Source organism: Aspergillus melleus (assembly GCF_016097325.1).
Source record: "Aspergillus melleus strain CBS 546.65 chromosome Unknown contig4, whole genome shotgun sequence".
In the NCBI taxonomy this organism is placed as follows: domain Eukaryota; kingdom Fungi; phylum Ascomycota; class Eurotiomycetes; order Eurotiales; family Aspergillaceae; genus Aspergillus; species Aspergillus melleus.
In genome coordinates this window covers 555,202-577,315 of record NW_025763373.1, presented here as the reverse complement: position 1 = coordinate 577,315, position 22,114 = coordinate 555,202, and the positions used below count along the sequence as shown (strand labels likewise).

General features: G+C 49.3%; 11 protein-coding genes across 11 annotated transcripts; 5 read left to right on the top strand and 6 right to left on the bottom strand.

The window, feature by feature from the left end:
- Positions 1-141: 141 nt before the first annotated feature.
- Positions 142-750, top strand: cyn1 (putative cyanate hydratase; the record flags this gene model as incomplete). Its single annotated transcript, XM_046088868.1, has 3 exons — positions 142-165; positions 217-656; positions 729-750. The coding sequence occupies 3 exons, from the start codon at positions 142-144 to the stop codon at positions 748-750; spliced, it is 486 nt and encodes a 161-aa protein (XP_045944838.1).
- A 524-nt stretch (positions 751-1,274) lies between these two features.
- On the top strand, positions 1,275-2,632 carry LDX57_007141 (putative C2H2 finger domain protein; the record flags this gene model as incomplete). The annotated part of the gene is made up of 3 exons (XM_046088867.1): positions 1,275-1,526; positions 1,614-2,308; positions 2,377-2,632. The coding sequence occupies 3 exons, from the start codon at positions 1,275-1,277 to the stop codon at positions 2,630-2,632; spliced, it is 1,203 nt and encodes a 400-aa protein (XP_045944837.1).
- A 293-nt stretch (positions 2,633-2,925) lies between these two features.
- On the bottom strand, positions 2,926-3,359 carry LDX57_007140 (uncharacterized protein; the record flags this gene model as incomplete). The annotated part of the gene is made up of 3 exons (XM_046088866.1): positions 2,926-2,971; positions 3,061-3,119; positions 3,210-3,359. 3 exons carry the CDS (start codon positions 3,357-3,359, stop codon positions 2,926-2,928), a joined length of 255 nt encoding a protein of 84 aa, XP_045944836.1.
- Positions 3,360-4,689: 1,330 nt separating this feature from the next.
- Positions 4,690-5,689, bottom strand: LDX57_007139 (SRR1 family protein; the record flags this gene model as incomplete). The annotated part of the gene is made up of 2 exons (XM_046088865.1): positions 4,690-5,332; positions 5,397-5,689. The coding sequence occupies 2 exons, from the start codon at positions 5,687-5,689 to the stop codon at positions 4,690-4,692; spliced, it is 936 nt and encodes a 311-aa protein (XP_045944835.1).
- A 1,142-nt stretch (positions 5,690-6,831) lies between these two features.
- LDX57_007138 (uncharacterized protein) lies at positions 6,832-7,437 on the top strand (the record flags this gene model as incomplete). Its single annotated transcript, XM_046088864.1, has 1 exon — positions 6,832-7,437. The coding sequence occupies one exon, from the start codon at positions 6,832-6,834 to the stop codon at positions 7,435-7,437; it is 606 nt and encodes a 201-aa protein (XP_045944834.1).
- A 1,256-nt stretch (positions 7,438-8,693) lies between these two features.
- LDX57_007137 (uncharacterized protein) lies at positions 8,694-9,477 on the bottom strand (the record flags this gene model as incomplete). Its single annotated transcript, XM_046088863.1, has 2 exons — positions 8,694-9,095; positions 9,157-9,477. 2 exons carry the CDS (start codon positions 9,475-9,477, stop codon positions 8,694-8,696), a joined length of 723 nt encoding a protein of 240 aa, XP_045944833.1.
- Positions 9,478-10,235: 758 nt separating this feature from the next.
- Positions 10,236-10,646, bottom strand: LDX57_007136 (uncharacterized protein; the record flags this gene model as incomplete). The annotated part of the gene is made up of 1 exon (XM_046088862.1): positions 10,236-10,646. The coding sequence occupies one exon, from the start codon at positions 10,644-10,646 to the stop codon at positions 10,236-10,238; it is 411 nt and encodes a 136-aa protein (XP_045944832.1).
- Positions 10,647-11,515: 869 nt separating this feature from the next.
- On the bottom strand, positions 11,516-15,424 carry POL3 (DNA-directed DNA polymerase delta POL3). The gene is made up of 3 exons (XM_046088861.1): positions 14,863-15,424; positions 12,626-14,808; positions 11,516-12,569 (listed from the first exon to the last, which is right to left on the bottom strand). Exons 1-3 carry the CDS (start codon positions 15,253-15,255, stop codon positions 11,831-11,833), a joined length of 3,315 nt encoding a protein of 1,104 aa, XP_045944831.1. The 5' UTR covers positions 15,256-15,424; the 3' UTR covers positions 11,516-11,830.
- A 594-nt stretch (positions 15,425-16,018) lies between these two features.
- On the top strand, positions 16,019-17,197 carry LDX57_007134 (uncharacterized protein; the record flags this gene model as incomplete). Its single annotated transcript, XM_046088860.1, has 1 exon — positions 16,019-17,197. The coding sequence occupies one exon, from the start codon at positions 16,019-16,021 to the stop codon at positions 17,195-17,197; it is 1,179 nt and encodes a 392-aa protein (XP_045944830.1).
- A 2,049-nt stretch (positions 17,198-19,246) lies between these two features.
- LDX57_007133 (uncharacterized protein) lies at positions 19,247-20,430 on the top strand (the record flags this gene model as incomplete). The annotated part of the gene is made up of 3 exons (XM_046088859.1): positions 19,247-19,401; positions 19,455-19,680; positions 19,747-20,430. 3 exons carry the CDS (start codon positions 19,247-19,249, stop codon positions 20,428-20,430), a joined length of 1,065 nt encoding a protein of 354 aa, XP_045944829.1.
- Positions 20,431-20,905: 475 nt separating this feature from the next.
- LDX57_007132 (SAM-dependent methyltransferase) lies at positions 20,906-21,808 on the bottom strand (the record flags this gene model as incomplete). Its single annotated transcript, XM_046088858.1, has 1 exon — positions 20,906-21,808. One exon carries the CDS (start codon positions 21,806-21,808, stop codon positions 20,906-20,908), a length of 903 nt encoding a protein of 300 aa, XP_045944828.1.
- Between the last annotated feature and the right edge of the window lie 306 nt (positions 21,809-22,114).

Here is a 22,114-nt window from a genome sequence, read left to right as displayed (position 1 = left end):
GAGTTGGAGAAGGACGAGGGAGGGGGTTATTTAAGAATGACATCGTTCCATTTCCATGCGCTGCTCTTCTTTGTGAAATATAATAAATTCTACCAATTCAATTCAAAGTCCCATAAGAGAGTATCCCTCCAAGCCTCCACAATGTCTTCGATCGCAACTCTCGACGTATGATCCCCAACTCCCTTCCCCATAACCAAACACCATTAACCCATCCAGACCACCCAACACCCCAATCTCCCGGCCTCATCCGCCACCCTCTTCAGCGCCAAAGCGACTAAGAAGCTCAGCTTCGAGCAAATCGCGTCGCACATCGGTCGCAATGAAGTCGCCACGGCTGCCATCTTCTACGGCCAAGCCAAAGCCTCTCCCGAGGACATCGAGAAGCTCGCCGGCCTGCTGGACATCGACCACGGCTCCTTGGAGGCTCAGCTAAGCGGCTTCCCGGATAGGGGCCGATCCGTGGAAATGCCTCCCAAAGAACCGCTCATTTACCGGTTGTATGAGATCGTGCAGAACTACGGATATGCGTATAAGGCGGTGCTGAACGAGAAGTTTGGAGATGGTATCATGAGTGCGATCTCGTTCTCTACTAAGGTGGAGAAGGAGACGGATCAGGATGGGAACAACTGGGCCGTGATTACGCTGCGGGGAAAGTGGTAAGTGTCCTTATCTGTAATGAATTGAGTCAATCTGGCTGAATGTGATGATGTACTGACAATGGCGTTTAGGCTGCCCTTTTCCAGGTTCTAAGGGGGTGTGGACTGGTGGTTGTTCAGGAAGACTGGGGAATACGGTTATAAGGCTGAAAGGCCAAGGATATGATAGGGGTTGTGTGAGACTTTCGTGTTGATAAATATAATGTCTTTGTTTCGATTGTCTGAGAGTTTACAATGTGAGGGTTTAACTTCGAGACAATTTCAAAATGATTGATGAATGACTGGCCTGAGGTTCTCCTTCCCCTTTTCATTCACTTTCTCCTTCCACCTCACTTTCTCCTCTCTCCCTCCCTTCTTTGCTCTCCTCCTTTCTCCTCTCGTTACACCTTTCCCTTCTCTCCAACTCTTCTTTAGCAAGTAGGAAAAGCTCACTACTTGAAAGGCTATCTATCTTGTTCTACATCTGTCAATCTTCAGCCTTTCAGTCTCCCCCGCATCCTCCAAACAACTGTCCAGAATTCGCAAATCACTTGCAAGTCTTTGCCCTTTTGCTTTTGCCACTTCATTATCTATTCTTCATCCTTCTAACGTCTGTAGCCTAGCAGACTACCTGGCATAATGGCTCCTACCACTCCCAGCAAGGTCCCCTGCACCTTCCCCGGCTGCAGTCTCATCTTCGACTCCCCGAACGAAATGATAAGACATAAGATCCTTGAACCCTACCACGAGTACTGCAAGCGCTGTTACGAAGACTTCCCAGATGAGGAGCGTCTGCTCATTCACAAGATGAGGAGCAGCAAGCACATTGTCTGTCCTATTTGTGGCTCCGAATATCGTTCTGAAGGCGGTCGCGACGCCCACATTCGCCAGGTGAGTCTTCCTCCTATAACATCTAACATTCCTTTCATCTGTCGTCAATTCCCTGTCTTGCTAACTGACACTGCTCTTTGTCCGCAGGAGCACCAGGCCAAGCAATCCATCACTTGCCGTGGCTGCAAGGAAAGATTCACCAGCGCCAGCGGCCTGATGCGCCACATCGAAGACGGCGAATGCCCTGTCATTAGCCAGTTCATGCTCCTGAAAGAAAGGTCCAAGAAGATGATGATCAAGGAGGCCCTCAATGCCGGCGAGGGTTCGCCGATGCCACTCATTCCGGACCCCGCTGAAGCCGACGACATCAATGGCGGCGTCAAGATCCAGTCCGCCGAGGAAAGAAACCGCGAGGCCATGATGAACCAGCCTTTCGTCGTCAGAGCCGGTGCTACTGGCTTTACCTCTGCCGCTCTGGCGACTGAACACTGGCCTGCCCTGAATGGAAGCATCAAGGTCTCCGACGAGGATTTGCCTTATGACGTGCTGAACCTCTCAGGCTTGGACATCTCGTCTCAGGAAAACAAGTCTCTTGTCTGGAAGGGCAAGGCTCGCGCCGCATCAACACTGAGCGGAGAGTCTGTGTTGGGCGATCGTCAGTTTGCTATCGCACCTCCTAATGCAGGCCAGACTCTTCGTCTGATGGATCAGCGCTGGGATGCCATCAACTTCCTCAACTCTTTCAGTGGCGAGTATGTGTGCCCCTGTGGCACTGCATTCAAGATTCGAGAGGATTTCGAAGAGCACGTGTTGAGCAAGAGCCGATCCAACCGCATGGCGCAGTATGTTGTACCCTATAGCCCGAGTTCACTTATAGAACTCCCTAACATATGAATATTCGTCATCTTAGGTGTCCTCGCTGCCGCCGCCGATTCAAAACCACTGCCGCCCTCATCGCTCATTGTGAGTCTGCAAGCACTCGCTGCGACATCAACGACGGGGAGAAGTACGGACAGGTCATCGACGAATTGACCGGAGGCGTGATTCAGGCTGTGGGAACCCTGACTGACGGAACAGTTAAGTACGAAGCGGGCAAATTGGACATTCCGAAGACCCATACTGTGGGTACTAACTTACGTCCCAACCCGCGCACCGTCAAGTGGTGACTGGGAACTTGTCTTTTTCGAATCATATTCCAAAATATTCCTGATGGGTCAGCGAGTGATTAGTTGACAGTTAGTTTTCCCCTTTTCAGAAGCAGAATGCAACAAGTGCTTCTTACTGAGTCATCTCGTAGAGACCGTGACGTTATAAATGCATAACATTGACTGAATCAAATAGATTGTATCATCTAAAGGGTATGAACACCGGCGCTCTACGCAACCCCATCGCACTTCATAGATTTCTTTATTTCGTCTTCATCCTTGGCTTTTGTATATCATGAACAGGTTGATGGAACTTAACAGCACTCCTCGCAACATTCGAAGCAGCAAAGACCGGCGCAGCTGGATTTTCGCAATCAGGTTAGCTACTCATACTGCATTCATGACAAGGAAAATAAAATAGAAATAGGGGAGAGAGAGAGAGAACATACACTCCACAGCAAACATCACCGCCTCCACCGCCGCGCAGCTTCATGTTCTGTTCCGAGTTCTGAAGGAAATCATCGATTAGTACTTGTTCAATTTAGGTGCTTGAGAAGGGAATATAGTATAGCTGTCCAGAGAAAGAGGGGAAGCGTACAGGTTGCTCGGTCACGACTCCCTCGGTGCTGGGCGCGGCAGGGCACGAGGGCTGCTGCATGGTCAGGGTGTTCGGGTCCCAGGTTGTTTGCTGGGGCTGTTGTTCTTGTTGTTGGGTGGAGGAGGACTTGAAGAGGTTAAAGAGGCCCATTTTGCGATTTGGATTTGTTGGTAATTGAGTGGGGATGTTTGAATGTTGATTCGTGGGTGTAGGTAGAAGAGGGTATGAGGAAGAAGGTGGAAAACGGGGAAACCGCGGACGAGCGAGCTATTTATGAGTCCTGGATCCAGACCAAGCAAAGCAATGACGTCTTAAGTGTTTGATTGGCTCATAGCCTGAAATAGAAAGGTACCTAAGCAACGATTCAGGTAAATTACGACGTCCGATCTACCCAGCAAGCCTGGTCTGGAATCAAGCAGACTAGCCATAGAAGGCAGGGATTCGACCATGCACCTGCCTCTGCGAGACTACATTCCCAATTTTCCAAGCGGCTGTGACCTGTGACCGTTCAACTGCAGCCGAATCAGACGCTGCTGACTGCCTGCGTTAAATTGGGGGTGGATTTGGGACTGTCCCTTGAGTCTCTCGTTGGTCGGTTACAGTCACCAGGTCCACGTCATGGCTCAGCCCTGTCTCGGGTGGAGATTACTGGGTCGTTTTGGAGCCGATACTCCCGAGCGATTGTGAACAATAACAGTCACAAGCCATGGACCGTGGCTGGTGGTTGGCATAGAATGATGCTTTCTATAGCACGTGGGCTGGCTCGGGGGAGCTTTTGGCTTGTCGGACATGATGTGATGGCCATGCACATTGCATTTCGAAGTTTTTCGGACATCCCAGTGTCGGTGTACCGTAGACAAAGGATGGAAGAGATGGAAGAGGGAAGATGTAGGCAGCATCGTTCTTGCTTTCGCTCCTTCGGCCGGCTAAGCTTTGGTCAAGCTTTTGTTGGCCAATCGCCGCGCCGTCTGCCGGGTGCCTGAGTGGGGCCTTGACGCCACATTTTTGAGGCCAGGAACAACTCGGTCATGGACTCCCTCCCAGCAATGAAGGAGCGGAAGTGAATAGAGGCATGCCTGGATAAATACCAATATAATAATTTGGTCGACAAGTAATCAGCTTTAAGAAACTTTTTTATAAAAGAAATTCCCCGCGCAATTGTGCGACCCAAATGCTCCTCCTAATCTATATTCCCGTACGGATATCCAATTCTGCTTTCCCAGCAAACTGCTTGCACAGCCAATAATGATGATCGATTCCCTTATCGTAACTCTCTCTCCCTCTCTGTCGGCACATACATTCATGCATGAATACATGCATTGATACGTCTAACATAAATAACCAAATCACTCAGGTGATTGGAGCCATGGGGGAATTGATATGTATGGTAGGACTCGCGGATCATTTGTATCACCTGTGTGGTGTCCGGGTTCGTCCTGAATGCCTTGTTAGAGCCTTTGTACATATACCTAACCAAAACTTACTTCGGTCTCTTCTCCTCAGTCCGTCTAACTCTGTCCCATACCAACATAGCTGGGCGGCCAAAATCCCTAGTTATCTGCTTGATTGGGAAACCTGCGCAGCACGCGTACACAAGGGATGACTCGTCGATCTCAAGCAGAGCACTCGGACTATCAAGGACCCTGATGCCCAATGTCTGTAGTGTGGCCTTGTCTCGGTCGGTATAATCAGGGTCTTGGGCATAGCATGTACTCGGGCCTTGCTGGTCTTCGAGCAGATCCAGTTCTGCCTTCAGCGCTAGCAGAAAGGCATTCTGATAGGCCTGCCGCTCGTCGTAGCCGGTATCATCGCAAATTGACCCACAAGCGAAACCAAGAAGCTTCGAGATCTGTTGAGGAATCCTGCATTGGGACAAGATGCCTTTCAAGCATTCCTGGGTAACGCTGTTCTGCCAGTCCGCCATTATGTCAAAGAAGTATTCGATCATATCATCCTGCTCCGGGAGATCGTACTCATCCAATCTTTGTTTGGTGTGTCTACTCCTCCTCACCAGGTCATGTTCGATTTGAATGGTGCAATATGCTTCATGAAAGTCAGGATCGTCACCTGTAAGAATCTCTTCAAATTTCGAAGGCATTATAAACGCTATATGTGGATTCTGGCTAGTTATACGTCAGAAACGCGCTGAAAATGCGTTGCGATGAATCCACAGATAAGGGTCCTTACAACAGTAACTCCTCGGCGTCATTGTCTCCCGGCCAAATATCTCCGGTCCTGATTTCGAAATTCACGGTAACTCCGTCTATCCCTTGAATGGGGATCATTTGACCTCTTCCCGGGCGTTGGTTCAAGAGATCACGGACCCTCCGAGTCTCGGCCTTGGTAAAGAGGGGGTTGCCTTCTGCGCACCAACTCCGGTATTTGGCCATCACCTCCGTCACGCTCTTAGGTGGTGCATCTCCTTGTTTACCGGCCCAATGTGAAGCTGCATGACCGGTGCCAGCCATATATGCGGTCATCTTCAAAGGTTCTGGTGGTGACAGTCCGAGATAGATGATTTTTCTTGGATCAGCGAGGGAATAACGTCACCAGCGACGTCCGGACTCTTGGGCTGTTAGTTTCAAATTCAAGGAGGCTCCAAGGGGGCGAGAATAAGATCAGCAAGCGTACTCATGGAGCGAATGATGGATGGGATCAATGGCAAAGCAATGGTTGGTCTCGGCGGAGGATGAGGGTAGGACGGAAAAGAGAAAGGAAAGAGCGTATCCGGACCAGGTGTGTGCCTAAGGCAGGCTATTGACCTCTACAACAGTATCTTTGATCGCCCAAGCTTGCACCTGCCTCTGTGCTACCAACTTTTGTAGGTATGGGAGTGCCAGCTTACACTCATCACTGCTTTGCTGAGATTAGTCCATCTAAATTGTTGGAGTATGCCCGTTTAATGTATGAATTAGGCGAACGTCGGAGATTATCAGTGGTATGTTAGAGCGGTATTATAGCCCCGTGTAAGCCCACACAGCTCCTTAATTACGTTGAGGTGTTCTATTAGTTTCCTGCAGTAGGTGATGTTCAAGCTAGAGTGGTTAGGGTTCTTCGGTCCTAGGTCACACTCATAATAACTATCATAATTTCTACAGTTTTTGCTTCAGATAATAAACTGCACCAAATACACTGCGCCCATTAGAGTCGCGATGATAATACTATGATTCGTTTTCGTCTCACTATAATGATCATTAGTCTCCTCTGTTTTTGCTTCATAATATACACTATTGTGTGTCAACTTGATATTACAGCAGCAACACCCACGAGTTTACTTGATTTCTACTCTAATTATCTAAATGTGTATACTATCCAGCGGTCCATGGGTTTATCTTTTCCATTTCCCTAGGCTTTTGCCATCAGGAGTCTGCCAACATGAAGCGTTTGCTGCCTCTCTATAGATTGATATCCGAAACCGGCATAGCGCAGAAACCGGGTCACATGACAGCCAAGACTGCCACCTTGGTCTCCCCCACGCGCCGTAAATTTTCACATTCTGGATAGCTTCAACGAACCCATCCAGTTTCTTACGCATCGCAAAGTAACTGACTACAACTCTACCTCCCGTCAACCAAACCAAACCCAAACCAACCGCTCAGACACACATATCCCTCCACACAAAATGACCGACCCCCAAACCCCCGACACGGACATGCAAGCCCGCCGCTCCGCAGACTACGAGCGCTTCAAGAACTACGCAGCGCTCACCTTCCTCGTGGCATCGCCTGTGCTGATCGCCCTCCCCCCGCGCAAACTAGACCACCTTACCGTCCTCCTCACGTCCGCTTTCTGCGTCTCCGCGAACCATCTCACGCGCGAGCGCACGGGCCGAAGCATCGTCGAACGCATCGAGGCGCGCATCTCCTCTACGTCGAAAGCCATGCCCATTCCGGCTGATTTGCCGAGTGAGAAGGCGCGGGAGATTCAGGCGCGGTTGCGGGCTGCGCGGGATGCGCAGATTAAGGAGGGGGGGTTGGTTGGGGAGGAGTTGGAGAGGTTGAGGGCAAGGCAGAGGCAGGAGAAGGGGGTGTTGGAACAGGTGTGGATGGGTGGGGAGGAGGCGGGGTGGAAGGAGAGGAGGCTGAGGGAGGAGCAGCAGGCGTTGGAGGAGGGGAAGGGGTATGGGGATTTGATTAAGGGGCATATTTGGGATGTTTGGACTTGGGGGGAGAAGGATGGTGAGGGGAGCGGGCAGGGGAAGGAGGATGAGAGTGGGAAGGGACGTTGAGGGTGGGGATTTGTGTCTGTATACTTATTGTGCTTTCTTATGTCTGGGTTTGTATATTACGGAGTGTCATGTGCATGTATATATGTGGCGTTCGGGAATCTCTGTCAGTCTTTGGTCGGATCAATCGCATTCAGTCTACCAATTACATCTTATAATAAGCAAGCAAATCTAAAGCTCTACAACAAAAAGTATGTGGAGTGAATTGAATCATCCATTGACAGGTTGTCACTAAATACAGGCTATCCCAAAATATGTTGATCGTGATGATGATGTTGATGTTATACAAAAATGCGGTCCCCCCATTTGGGTGTTGACGAAATCAAGGGAAACATCCTGGCCACATCCTTTAGACTTATGTGTGCGAGGTAAAGACCTTGACCGAGACGACAGAAACAAAATGATGCAGTTCGAAGTTGTCCGTTTGTTGGACTCGACGTCGAACTTTGACCTTGCTGAACTTGGTTTTGTCCAGTGACTCTTGACCTGCAGGTCTTGCCTGGGTCTGCTCCTCCATACAAATCAAAAACAAATGTGCCCGCAGGCATATGACAAACATGAGCTCCCCAATACAAAATGAGCCCGTAGGCTGATCCAAAGTTACTATCCTCCGCTTGAATTTCGAAAAAGTGAATGCAGCTCCAGACCTGGCCAGGGCCTTTGGCTAACACCCGAATGGTTTTCCAGTAAATTGTCGGACATGTGATTGTCCACAGAATGTCGATAAATTGAAGTCGATATAATCAGGTCGCTAAAATGGTGACGATGCAAGGATATAATGAATGAACGCTTGCAGTAGAGGAAAGATAGATGTTTCGTAGTGAGGTCGCTGAAAACGATGGCGATAAACCGATAACGATGAATGAACGCTTGCAATAACGGTAGGTCGATGTTCGAAATGAGGTCGAATGAGGGAAATGAGGGAAGTTTTAATACCATGACTGCTCGCCAGACTCAATCCCGTATTAAAACCGATAGCATGATTGAAATCGATGAATGGCAGAAAAGATGATGGGATAGACTCGGCCACACCTCGTTGGGTACCACAACGGGGGCGCCAGCAGCCTCTTTGCCAGGATCTACTTTGGTAGCTCACACGAAACGAAAAGTGAGTAAACATCGACCGACCCGTAAACAGGTCTTATAAGGGTGGAATGTAATAGGGATATGTTGTCTTCAGGCGTTCGCAGACTGGCTTTTAACGACTTTGCAAAACTTGAAAAAGAAAGTCGGGGGCCACCAAGGACGAGGTAGCTGCGTTAATACACATAATCCTCCCACATGTTGTTCGAGACATGTGGGTTCGAGATCACCTGGAATTGTCGCATGGTCGCCCCGTGGGGTTGACACCGAAAACTTCCCACTTGGCGGAGAGGGGGAGCGTCCCGCATGTCAGAGTCGCCGTCAGCATCCACCCTTCCATTTCTTTTGTTTCGATTTTTGGGGGTTTGTCGAGCGGCTGGTCTAGCCGGTGCTCTGATCAGGGAGGCGTGACGGGTCTCCAAGGTAAATACGTCGAGCATCTCAACGTCCCCATCGGGATCTACCCGAGGAAAGAGTCCGGGGCCATCTTTCATTACAACGTCGCCGTCTGCGTCTCGGAGGACAGTGGTGTTTCGAGGGCCACGAGGGCCGGTTTGATGCTTTGGCTTGGGGATAAACTGCACATGAATCAGTACAATCTGCGTGCATGCCATCCCGGGAAGAAGACTAGATACTCACCACGTTGTTGTTGAATTTCCTATTTCGATTGTTGCGAGGAGGGAAGCGGTTGTCAAGATTTGCTGCTCCATCGGGTTTTCTGATAGGATGTTCGGGCGCCTGTGACTGGTGGGTGTGCAGCTGAGTGTAATTACTCGCAGCAGGATTACCACACTGGTTGTTCGCAGGGAAGCCTTGGCCGAAGCCACCTTTTCCGTTCTTTTGATTCCTCCGAGGTCTCCTGCCAGGACCAGCTGAAAGGTGGTTGGGAAACCGGACAGAATGATCGAGACCTTGACCCGAGCAGGTGCTCCAGGGTCCTTCTCCGTTAAATGAAGCCATGCTGTAGCTTCACCACAGAGGCCAAACAATGTAAAAATCCACCGCACAAGATTAGAGACGTCCCTCGAGACTACCTGAGTAGCTTTGGAGGTGCGGATTACAGCAAAATAGAAGAAGGCCCCTAATTCTCGATAGTGGGTCCCTTTTGTATCTTAAGTGAAAAAGGTTTAAATACTTTGGTGCAACACACGGATTTATGAGCCAATCTTTTGTTGGGTCTGTATATTTGATGTTCTGGTCAGGTTTTTTTGAAAGCAACACTTCGATTTCGGGTGCCTGAGAAGGTGAGCGGTTGCCGTGGATGATATAGAGGTGTGGCGATAGAAGAACGCCCTCGTGGATAGCTGTTGAGACTCTTTTGTCTCTTGTGAAGCTGATAGATAATCGGTTGGTGGTTTCCCTTGTGGAAGAATCGAAATAGCAGAAGAGGGTCTCGCAGAGTGGAAGTCTCGGAGAGATGGAGAAGGAAAGAAAGGAAGGAGAGGGCGAGAGCTGGGAGATGGCCATTTAACGGGAGGGGAGGAGCTTGAGGAGTCATCGGCGTCGCCGTCGGCCGTCGAGTATTGTCAGGAGACACTCTTGGGCCACGGTACTGAGGTCCATTTCCAAGAGGAAACCTGCGAGAAGGTTACAATTCTGCTGCTGTAGCATCCGAAACTGAGATCCGAGAGTTTAATCCGGAGAGCAAATGTCGCAGCAACAGGCTACCTCAAAAGAAGGGACAAGACTGGCACTGGAAATTATTTGACATTGTTAGACTAGTTAGTATTAAAGTCTGACTTTTGCTTCTGCCTCTTCGTCCCGCGCAGAGCTGCCGTAGTCGCATCTGGATCTGAAATGCCATCGAAACGCCGTGTCCTGATGGTGCTGTTGCCTGCTGCACCCAAAGTTTCCTCATCACCAGCACGCCCTTTGGTAAGCTTGGCTTTCTTCTTAGGTTTGGAGGTACTCCCAGGAGACGAGGCGCTTCCATTCGACGCAAGACTGTCCCGTTTTCTTTTTTCCGGGTTCGCTTTCCGTTTCTTCTGTTCTTCCTTGATCTTCAAGCGTCGCTGCACCTCTTCGGAGATGTCTTCCGTCTCCATTGAGACGGGAGTCACATTCCTCACGCTTTCGTCATCCCCGGGTAAGGTCACATCGACCCTTTTACGCTTTTGCGAGCGTGACATTCCGGAAGGGTCGTCATTATGAACGGCGTTCACTTCATCATGTCCACGCCGCTTCTTTCTTTCTTTTGAGAGACTCGGGCGGGAAGAGGATACGTTACTCGAGTGACGTGATGATGTTGAAGTCGACAAAGGCGTGTCAGAACTAAAGGGGAAAGTTTCATCCTGAACTGCGCTGGATGCATTATGTTCTACAAGATAGTTAGCAATTTGTGAAGACAAGCACTAGGGTTGCGATATTGATGTTGTTTGCTTTTTGCCAGATAGATGGGTAGCATTGGACTTACTTTGCTTTTGCTGTGATTAGTTAGCGTATTGGCAAAGGTTATACTTGGGGGTGGAGGTAGAGGAAAAAGGAATTTCCTAGGGGAAAAATGAACAAAAACAAAGGAAAGCCAGAGCCCTAGGGTGGGCATACGGCTGCTGATATAGACGGAGAGGGGTGGCAACAAGAGGAAAGGTTAACTCACAAATTCCGACTTCATGACTTTGAATTGTGTCATGAGTTTATTTGTTTTTTCGGCCATGGACGCGACCATTCGAAACATGTCCGTGTCCGATGTAACGTTACTTTTTACGGAACACAACATAGCGAAGTGTGACGACAGAACTGACTCATGTCGGGCAAAGAGCTTCAGGAGACAGACCAATAAGCGAATGCTGCGCTAATTTATGTCGCGTTGTTGACGCCGGTACCAAGCTCACCTCTGGCCAAGAGAGCTGCTTTTCTTTTACAGCGTTATCACCAGAACTTGTGGGGTAACCCACTCCCTCATCGACATCCTCAACAGTGGGGTTTAGCGAAGGTTGAGTACGAGGCGGAGCCATGACTGCGATCCAGCACGGCTTCGAGAACTTGATGCAAAGTCGAGGTGAGGTTGGAAGCGGGAAGAGTGGAAGCGTTCCTGCAGAATGATCGGCAGACGGAATCGTGGAGACGGCGCCAAGCCTTGTCCGGTTAAGGCACCCGCCCGTCAATGGCCTAAGGCAAGCGTAAGGCAACAACAACAACTGCGGTCCTCGAGTATTATTCATCCATGTAACCTACAGAATATCTAGATAATGTCAAATCGTCAAACAGGATATCCCAGACCAACCCATTGCTACGTTTCCAAATGCGCCATTCTCAAAGCAGTGTCCCCAGCTGAACATTCAAACAGTGGTATGATTTTACAGCATCCCTCATTTCACCAAGCCCCCGCATCAAAATCAAATCGTGAAACTTCTTTCTGTGCATCTTCCACGTCCTTTTTGGCTTTCATGCGCATGTAGAAGATGGGACAATCCCGGGATGAGCAAATTACCTCACAGTGCAAACTACCCTGGCAGCGCTGGCATTGAGTCCATAGTCGTCCGAAACGAACCTCCAAATCAGATACTTTGGTCAACGAGCGGGTATATAGCTCACCCATGCGAGGGCGACAGTGTTCACAGACAGCTCCCGCCATTTCGTTCTTGCCGGACAACGGTTTCTTGCACCCCAGGCAAGTCTGGGTCTTCTTCGCGAACTTCATGAGTCCTCCCATCGTCGGTGCAGCCACAGAGATCGATCGAGTATGTTCACCGGTAAGAAGCTGGCTGGCTTTCTTCTCGCCTAGGATGGGTTCGAAAATACGACCGAGAGGGTTTGCTAGTTGGTTGTCAAGGTAGTATTTCGTGTCGATGGGGATGTTGTTTTCGAGCACATAGATCGGATCCTCGGATTTCTCGTAGTTCTTCGAACCTCCCGCACCTTTGACAATGACATACGCTACACGGTCACCGAGAGTGGGCGCAGAACCTGCATCACGCTTCCGCATTCGCTCAGCAAGCTCAACATGGGCTTGTTTGGCCGTGTAATCCGACTTGGAAAGGGCTTTCGTAATAACCAGCTTCGACATATCGACTTTGTTCTGCAACAGGTCGGAGATGGTATTTTTCACGTATCTAGTGGATGATGTCAGTGTACAAGACACACATATGAAAGTACTCTTGATACATACTCTTGGGCGCCATCAATATCCCGGTCGATCAGGATACGGTTCAAAACAGTTTCGATGACGTTCTGAACGAGCAAGCAGTTGTCTCGGCGCACAGTCTCGATGCCTTTGGTGTCCATCTTGTCGTGTTTCTTTGGGTTCGTCCAATACAGACCCGCATATCGCTTCTTGTTGATCAGAAGATAGGGGAAGTAGACCTTTTCGAATTCTAGTTTGATCGGCTTGATGAACTTTGAGGAAACATATTCCGAAGCCTCTTGGCCGAGTTTCATAGCTTCTTCGAGTTCGGTCACTCCGAATTTCACCATGACGGAGTCAGTGTCACCGTAAATGACCTTGGCGTCATGAGAATAACCGTTAGCGATAGTATATCTCGCCTCCACTTCTTGCTTTGTCTTTTCGATCATCTGACGTCCGTAACTAGTCGTGCTACTAGCGATGGGTAGACAGGGTAATTTGCCGACTGTGGCACCGGTGAGACCGTAGACACTGTTAGCGCTGACTTTCAGAGCAAGCTGTCTACCGTTCAAAACAGCCCTTTTGAAGGGATCGGTTTCGACCCCCAGCTCCTTCTTTGCCTTCTTTCTTGCCGTCAAGAGTTCCTCGAGAATTTGTGACAGTAGGCCCTTCCGTACTTTGGCCGTGCAGAACATATCGCCATTCGGTGTTACGATATAATCGTCGTCTTTTTTCAATCCGAGTTTTTCAACGCTGTTCTTGTTCAACAAGGTTGTGTAGCACAAATTATGCGCTTGGATGATGGAGGGGTACAGTGATGCGAAATCGAGGGTGGCGATCGGTACACCGTAATAGCCACGTACTGGCTCGATGACCGTCGCACCTTCATAGTCTTGCTCGTCGGTCGACTTGGTGTTCGGTATGACCAATTGCTGCTCCAAAGCCTTGCGAAATAATTGACTGATGAATTTCACTTGCTGCCCACGCGATAGCAGGAAGTTAAACGGGACTCCAGTAACCCTAGCCATCTCAGTGTAGTTAACAAGACACATGAGCTTATCCATAAGGCGTTGTGGAAGATAGGCGTCTTTCAAGCAGTACACGGCTAAACGTCTCCTCGAATCTGGCGTTCCATTGAACAACTCTGTGATCATGGTGTGGTGTACATCCTCCTTCTGCTCTCCCAGAAACTCGTAGGATACGGAGTTGAGGGTGTAGCTTCGCAGGTGGTGATCTCTTTGAACCAGCTGAAGAAGATCCAGTTGAATGCGTCCGTTAGTATTTGTGGTTTTTGTGTCTCGGTTGCCCATCTGCTTGCTGGAGAAGTTCGTCTCTTTGGCATGCGACTGAACCCCGTTCAACCTTGTCCAGTAAGGGAATGCGGAGCATTTCAAGTGCTTCGCTCGTTCCAAAAGGTATGGAAAATCGAAGTTGGCAATATTGTATCCAATAATCACGTCGGGGTCAACTTTTTCCACGAAGTCGCGCCATGCCATAAGCATTTTCTCCTCCTTCTCAAATTCAAGAACTTGCGTGTTCACAATCAGACTGCATGTATCCAGTACAAAAACGTTCCGAATGAAGGGCTTCGATTCTCCGTAGCGGGTGACGACATTGGCGATTTGGATAACAGGGTCTTGATTTGGCTCGGGGAATATACCCTTCCGTCCAGCGCACTCGATATCGAAAGACAAAACACGCAGCGGTGCCATCTTGGCCCACTCTCCATTAGGGGGATGAGAGATCAGATCACGATAGTCCACGCTTGCTTCGATTTGGCAATTCGACATCTTCTCGTGAGGAGCAAAGAGGCGGTATTTTCCTGCTTTCGCCTCGACCCACGCCATACCGGCGATATCCGTATCAATCATAAACCTGAGTAGGTATTGGATGTTGTCGAAAGTAAGGATACCGTTGTCCGAGTTGCTCCATAGGCCTTTATAGTTGAAGGTGGAAGCATTACTCTCCAGAGCGCTTCGAACCTTGGCGATGTACTTCGGATCCGTAACCGTGATTTTCAGGTACCAACTTTTCTGATTTCCCTGAAACCCGTATATATTTTCTCTCATTGTGATTTGAACAGATTGTATCGTTGGTTGGAACTGTCCGAGTTTGTTCTCCAGGAAGGTTCGGTAAGGTTCGCAATCTTCTTTCGTGAAATTCACCGGCGCGGCAATGTAGAGATAGTGTTGGAAACCTGTAACATGAAGCAGGACTGATTGGCCAGCCTGTTGCAGTCAGTGATCCATTGAGGTCTACCCAAGCGATGCAAAGAATGATACCTCGGTGACACCAAAAAGGCGGACGGCGGTCTTTCCTCCCGCTACAGTTCCCTCTTCCGCATCAATCTGCTGGAAGCAGACGTTTTCCTTAGTCGGGTCAAATTCACCCAGGGGCGGTCGTTCCCATTGTTGGTCCTTCTCTGAGTTGTTATCTTTTAGTCCACTAATGTCTTGAGTCAACTTTTCCAGGACCTCCTCTTCGAACTGGCTCTTCTGAGGCTGGCTTGACCCCACAACTTTCCGTTGTCCATTCTGCGACGAGTTGAATTTCATGGAGGAAGCAGCATCCAATTTCCGTTTCTTCATCGAGTTCGGAGACGTGAGGACGCTGCGGGCGTTATTCGTTGCGTCTCCCAAAACCCGCTTTTGGGGCATAGCGACAGCTTCGGGCATGGCGAGAGTTCATGCGATAATGCAACAGGAAACAGACAAGCGGAAAGACGAATGACAAAAAATAAATGAAAAGAAGAGCGGAAGAGATGTACAGGCCGTCCAGTTCTACCAGGGCGGGCTAGAAGGGGGTTATTGCTGGAAGATGGCAGCTGCGTCGCGGCCAGAGTACTTCATACCGGCAAGTTCGTGTCTCGTTCGCGACTTCCCGTGGCGCCTCTTTACGCGTTGGCCCGAGGTCACGTGCTGATAGCGCGCTGCCTCCACGCCCGATATCCTTCGCTACTTTGATTTACGAGACTTGGTTTCTTCATCCATAGCGATTTTCATGCGTGCTAAATTAAAAAAGGAGTACACTGTCAGAAAACCAAAAATGAGAATATAAGCCCCAGTGTTGTATTTCAAATTGGTAACTGTTGACGTCATCGCGTTGGTTCTACGCCATTGCTATTTGTGTTTCGAAAGGAATCCTCTCGTATGACAGCCTCTGTCCACCTTCTCTTCATACCATACAATATCCGTGAGCAGCGATACGTACGGGATAGTAGTATTTGATTGTTATTGCATTGACACATTCTGGAGTCCGTGACAAGCAAGGTAGCGCTAAACCCCAAACGGCAACTGACACGTTGTATACCGACTGACGCCCGACGCGTCAAACCCAAACGGGTAGTAAATTGATTCTTGTCTCCCCTCCTCTAATCTACGTCCTACGGAAGCCATCCTTTTGATGTAAAACCAGTCATTTCGTCAATATCTCTCCGTCATGGTCAAACTACATGATTTCCCCACCGAACTTCTCGCACACATTGTCTCCTACGTGGGAGTGGACGGTCCCCTCGATGGATCCCCGTACATCGGAGGCTTGAAGGATGACTGGGAATCTATCGGCCATGATGAGGAAGTTGAAATAGAGGCCTTGTGTAGTCTCTGCCTGGTCTCACGCAAATTCCGTGCCTTGGCACAGCCTGTCTTGTTCGAGCACTTCGTTGAGGAACATTGGTTTGGGGATTACCAGACTTTGGTCACTTTTACCAGAACCGTCACCCTTCGACCGGATTTGGGAGCATGCGTACGAACGATTGATACTAGGTCTACTGGGTCGGAACGACCCCCCATGGGCATGCCGGGCATGCCACACCCACTCAGTATCAAGTCCGAGGATCTAGAGGTGTTCAAGCAGGCCGTTCGGGACCTTCAGGTGAGCAGCGAAGAGCAAGCCAGATGGTTCAAGGCTGTCGAAAATCGCGATTTCAGCGTGTTCATGGCTCTGCTGCTTAGCAAAACTCCAAATATTCATACCCTCGTTCTTCCTGCGGGTGAATTCTTCGTGAAACCCGTATCCCATCTTTTTACCCAGATTCCGTCGTTTCTGTCAAAGCTCAAGTCCATCGTTCTTGCTGGTGACTCGCTATATTCCGGGTACGATATAGCCATCTATCGTGATTTCCTTTCTCTTCCTCTGCTGAAAGATGTGATTGTGGACTATGGCGATCTTGTCGAGGCCAAGTGCCCCTCCTTCGCGCCGGGATCACTTCCCATTCAGTCGCTTTTCTTCAAATTGTGCCACATAGATGCTGGCAGCATGCAGACACTCGTTAGAGGCTGCAAAGAGCTAACGTCGTTTGCGCTCACGAACTTCGCACGGAATCCACGACACGGAAGATACGATCATGGCGATATCAAACAATTCAACGCCGCCCAGCTTCACACAGAACTCCTGGCTCACAAAGACACCCTGAAGAAACTTCATTTCGAAGAGAACTACCCGGATTCCACAAAGATTGGCTCTCTCCGCGACTTCCCCGTTCTCGACCAGATCTCGATCCAGCACCAGTTGCTTCCTCCCAAGCCCCAATTCCCGCCGTCCTTGAAAACTCTTTTCATCACAGACTGCAATACTTCAATCCGAGACATGGCCCAGCATATCGCAGACGACTGCTGAAAGGGCCTGCTACCAGCTCTAAAGACACTGAAAGTGCTTTCACTCGACATCACGCAGCCCGTCAAACTCCCCGGGCAACGCATTCCCCCTGGTCAAAACCCGGAACAATGCTTCTTAAGCATCAAAAACAAATTCAAGGGCACTAACGTCGATTTCGATATCTGTCCATATGTCGTTGACGAAGATGATTCCGATGATGAAGACGATGAGGGCCTCGACCCTAATGACGACTCAGACGATGACTTGGGACCGATGGGGAAATCACGAATGGCCAACGCTCTGCTCCAAGCTTTGATGAGCCGAGGATCTGACATGCGACATATTCACGAGAACCCCCTCGATTAATCGCAGGAATTAATGATTGACATGGCATGAAACACCCTGGGATGCCATTTGAAGCGAAGTAATCTCGCTCCGGCGAGACTATGCGATGTTTGAACTCTGGGCAAGTCTGCCAGGGAGAATAGATTTTTAGCGCCTGGTTACCGTATCTAAGATTGGTAAATTCTTCATTATTTTGTCAATCTTGACATTATTTTAGCTATATGTCAGCTTATTACTTTCGGGCACCCTACCGACCTAACCGGTCAATCAACGAAATTACTTACTCATAACACCCATGCCTTCCGCATGTGCATCATCACCTCAATAATGCAAGAGGATTCTCTCCACTATGCAACACTTTGAATTTACAGCAATTCAACTGGTGAAAGGTCGTCCCCTGCCCGAATGCATCAACTTGTAAGTAGCGCTCGCCAAGATAATCTTGGAAGTAACGAAAGAATACTTCGATCCGGGTCGCATATCAGAATGTCAATCATCTTTCAACCTTTCTGGTTACATTCATCGGGTCATAAGGCAAATACATGGCTACTAAGCATATGGTCCGTGGCGATCAGGCCAATGGACAGGCCGGCCGACGCATCCGTCAGCACCTAAAGCGTATAACGATTGCGACAAGAAGCTGATGGCCTATCCCAATGAGCCCACTGTCGGTCGGTCAGCTCACAAATACATTATTGGCATCGACCACCTTTCGTTCACTCGACGATAACCCTGACAGAGAATATAGAGGCTGGTAGAAGGATTCTTGACCAATTTCTTTTTCTAGATCTCTGAATCCAACAGCGGGTAAAGCGAGGATTCACAGCTGGCGAAGACCGACAGCGTGCGCATAAGCCCATGTATGTCGATCCATCGATTTGATAGGCACGGAGACGTGTAAGTGTTAACAGTTAGCCGCCGGCCTTCTGAATTGGTTATAATGTTCCCCTCTTGCATATACGTCCGACACTACGCCTTATCGACCAGGGGGTTTCCCCGCGGCGCCAGCCTAAACAGATATTTCGCTCTCAGAATCCCTGCTGATGCAACCTTTTGTCGCTATTTCCACCAGTCATTATGGGCCACTACCAGGTTCATCTCCCACCTGTACCAACACATTGTCCAACCCCTCGTGGACCAAAAATAGTCTCGAGGCAAGCGCCCATGGGAAAATGCCAAAAGGATGCCCGGGGTATCATAACCATGCCTACCCCTTCATACCCTCGGTCTCTAGCCTCTGTCCCATCGTTAGTTCTGAGTATGCTACGAATTTGGTGACGCTCACAAATTCTACCCATATTGTGAGATGGCTAATGCTACAGACGTTCCGGTCCAAGGTTGGGTCTCATCGACTGATCAGAGGGGCAGTATTGACATCTTGTGGTCTTGCTGTATAACAATAATCTTATGTTGTTGGGTATCTGTCTATCCGAACGTGGGCTCTCCAAACGATAAATGGTATCATCCATTCATTGATAAGTTCAACCTATTTTTTATCAGTATTCTGGGCCCAGACTTTCTTTTCGGTATTGCCTTTGGCCAATTTTCCAGCGCAAGAAGGAGTATTAAGGTATGGCATCTCAAATTTGTCTCTTACCTTGCCATATCCAAACAAGGGCTCCTTGCATGATTAAGAATAAGCTAACCCATGTACAGCTTTTCAAGGAAGATGAACGGATTGAAAAAACTTTCGAATGGAATTACACCTACGCCTTCTTCGTCGATATGGGAGGCATACATCTAACAAGTCCGGACTTCCCGCAAGGGTTTCCGATCAATGCCCAGCAGTTGCACTACTTAATAGTCCACGGCTACATAGATCCACCAGATATGGAAAAGATGGATGTTACCGAGCGAAACTCCGCTGATACCCTCTCCCGGTATGTAGATATCTCTGAGTATCCTCGATCAAACATGGAACTAATTCTCCCAGTGTTATTACCATATTCCAAGCATTCTGGTTTTTCGTCGGGGAACTTGAAAGATTTGCCCAAGGTCTACCCATTACTACTTTGGAGTTAACCACCATCTCATTTACGCTCGTGATGTTCGCAACATCTGCGACCTGGTACTATAAACCCTCCATTGCACAGCCACGCTTCGTTCACACGAAGAATGATATAGCTGTGCAAGAAATACGGGAAAACATGGCGCGATATGTAAGTAGGGCGGAAGACGCTCAGAACCCCTCTTGTTTGCAGAAACTGATTCTGATTCTTTTCCAGACCCACCCGATGCTGCCAGCCCATTGGTATCAGACGCCCCTGGAATTCATTGGTCATGATCACTTTGGCATCAATATCCATTGGAGATACTACACGAGGCTCGCGCAAATACTCCACATCCGTCTGTTTTCCCGCCCCGTCACATCTCGGCCCTATGATCGGTTTCCATCTGACACCTGGCTGTGTCCTGATTTCGTTTTCACACCTCTTGCTACGTGCGTGCTGCTAGGCTTTAGTGGGCTTTTTCTAATTGCGTGGAATTTTCATTTTCCAACTTACGCGGAGAAGATTCTCTGGAGAATTTCTAGCGTCTACCATGCCGTCTTCTCGATATACGGCGGCTTTTACTTCGTCGTCGAGATGGTTAAAAGCAGGCGCCGACCGTTGGAGACTGATCGGGTCCTCAAGCGCAGTGGTCCTCTTACTCGGCACCATTCCTTTGAAGGCTTGATTACGGGATCTCCGAGCGCTTTCCGCGGGACGCTCTCAAGATGGAGGAACATCTCCGTGGATAATGATCCCGAAATGAGCGTTTCTATGAGGGTCCTTCTGCCAGTCAGTATTATGTGTATCCTCTATGTGTTTGCTCGGGTATACATCTATGTGGAGGACTTTGCTTCGCTACGATCGCAACCGTCGGGAGTGTATATCGACGTCAACAAATTCCTTCCCTTTTTAGGTTAATTATAAGTTTATAACAACAAGCTATGCAATATTGTCGGAGAATATGCCACCCGTATAATTCGTGCATAAAATTCGTTATTGGTATGTCCGAGTCGTTTTGACCCTCGTAAACTATTACACAATGCTCAGTCCCTGGTCATTCTCCGTCTTCACCTTACGATGCTTTCCGGTGCACAGACCGAGTGCGCGAGCGCCATTGTGCAACACAGAGGTCGCTACGTGGCAACCTGACAGTCCTATCAATCACTAAATCCCAACCGAAAGAAAAATAAGACAAAGAGATATATCTCTTGAGGGTTTCGCAAACTGGCGACCATAGGAATCTATACCGCCTAGATCCAGTTTGACGGGCTGTGGATTGCAAATCGAATTCCAATGACCTCAAAAGGGTATATTAGACAGTATATGATGGCGCAAGCTGGGCGAGTTGAGATATACAACATCTTCTGACAACCGGGGATGGTGTGTAGAGTAATTAACGATCTTTCGCTATCTCGGTAGGGGTTCCTGGCTTCGTTGCTGAGATGCCCAGGTATCGCCAATGCTTGCGGCCGCGATAGGACTGAACTCCCGCGATGGTATTGATGAAGTACGCCTCCAATCCAAAAAATGTGACCAGGATGTAGGGGATGTAGGCGAGCAGATAGAAGACTCGTGTCATCGGCTTGATATTGTCGGAATAATCACGAACCACCACGTTGGTGAACCCGGCATCTTCCAGCATCCGCTGAAAAACCCCCGGGTGCGACAAACTGTTCGTCGGCATGGCGGCGAATTCGTTAATCTTCTTCATAGACTTCGCCATCGCTTCTGGGGATTCCTCGACGAGCTGGTGGTCATACTCGAACAAGGAGAGATGACCTCCAGGGCGTAGAGCGCGGAAGAAATTTGCTAAAACTGCCTCCGGGTCCGTCGCATGCACGAATGTTTCCATGGTGTAGATCCCGTCGAATGTTTCGACACCAAGACTTTCCAGGTGGTGGTAGTCCATTCTTTGCACCGCAACCTGGTTTTCGGTAAGGCCCGCTCGAGCAACGTTTCGTCTCGCTTTGACAAGATGATGTTCGACAACGTCGATTCCTTGAACCTTGAATCCATGTTTTGTCGCTAGACGAATCGCAACGTGGCCGACGCCACACCCTGCGTCAAGAACGTGGGAGCCAGGAGAAAGATCCAAGGCTGCTGCGAGCTTGTCTTCCATCGCGCGGAGACCCTTGCTCAGAGGAAATGGCCACCAGGTGTCATTCTCATAGTAGCCAAAATGGCGCGTGCCGCCCAGAAGAAGTCGGTAGCCAATTCTGGATTCGAGGTTGTGATAGTAGGTCTGCAGTTGAGGGTTACTGTTGATCAGCGGTTCTCGGTCGGAGTCTGATGCCATGGTTCGTTCGAGCAACGGAGAATTGGGGTAGCTTGAACTTGGAAGGTAATCTTCAACGGTGAAATATATCAAGTGAACTGCGCGCGACAGAACAGCGGGGGTAATTGTTCAGGACAGCTTTCAGAGTCACGACATCGAGAGCAAACGAAGCAGTTTTCTCTAGCTGCTCCCCCATTGCGCTTATGCACTCACCACGTGATGCCGTCTCGACCTCGGCGAGCGAATCCCCTCTTCCCTGTCGATTATTGTCGACCGGCCGTCTGACATGCCAAGCGCCGTGGTGGGCCATCTTGCTGCATGCGCCTC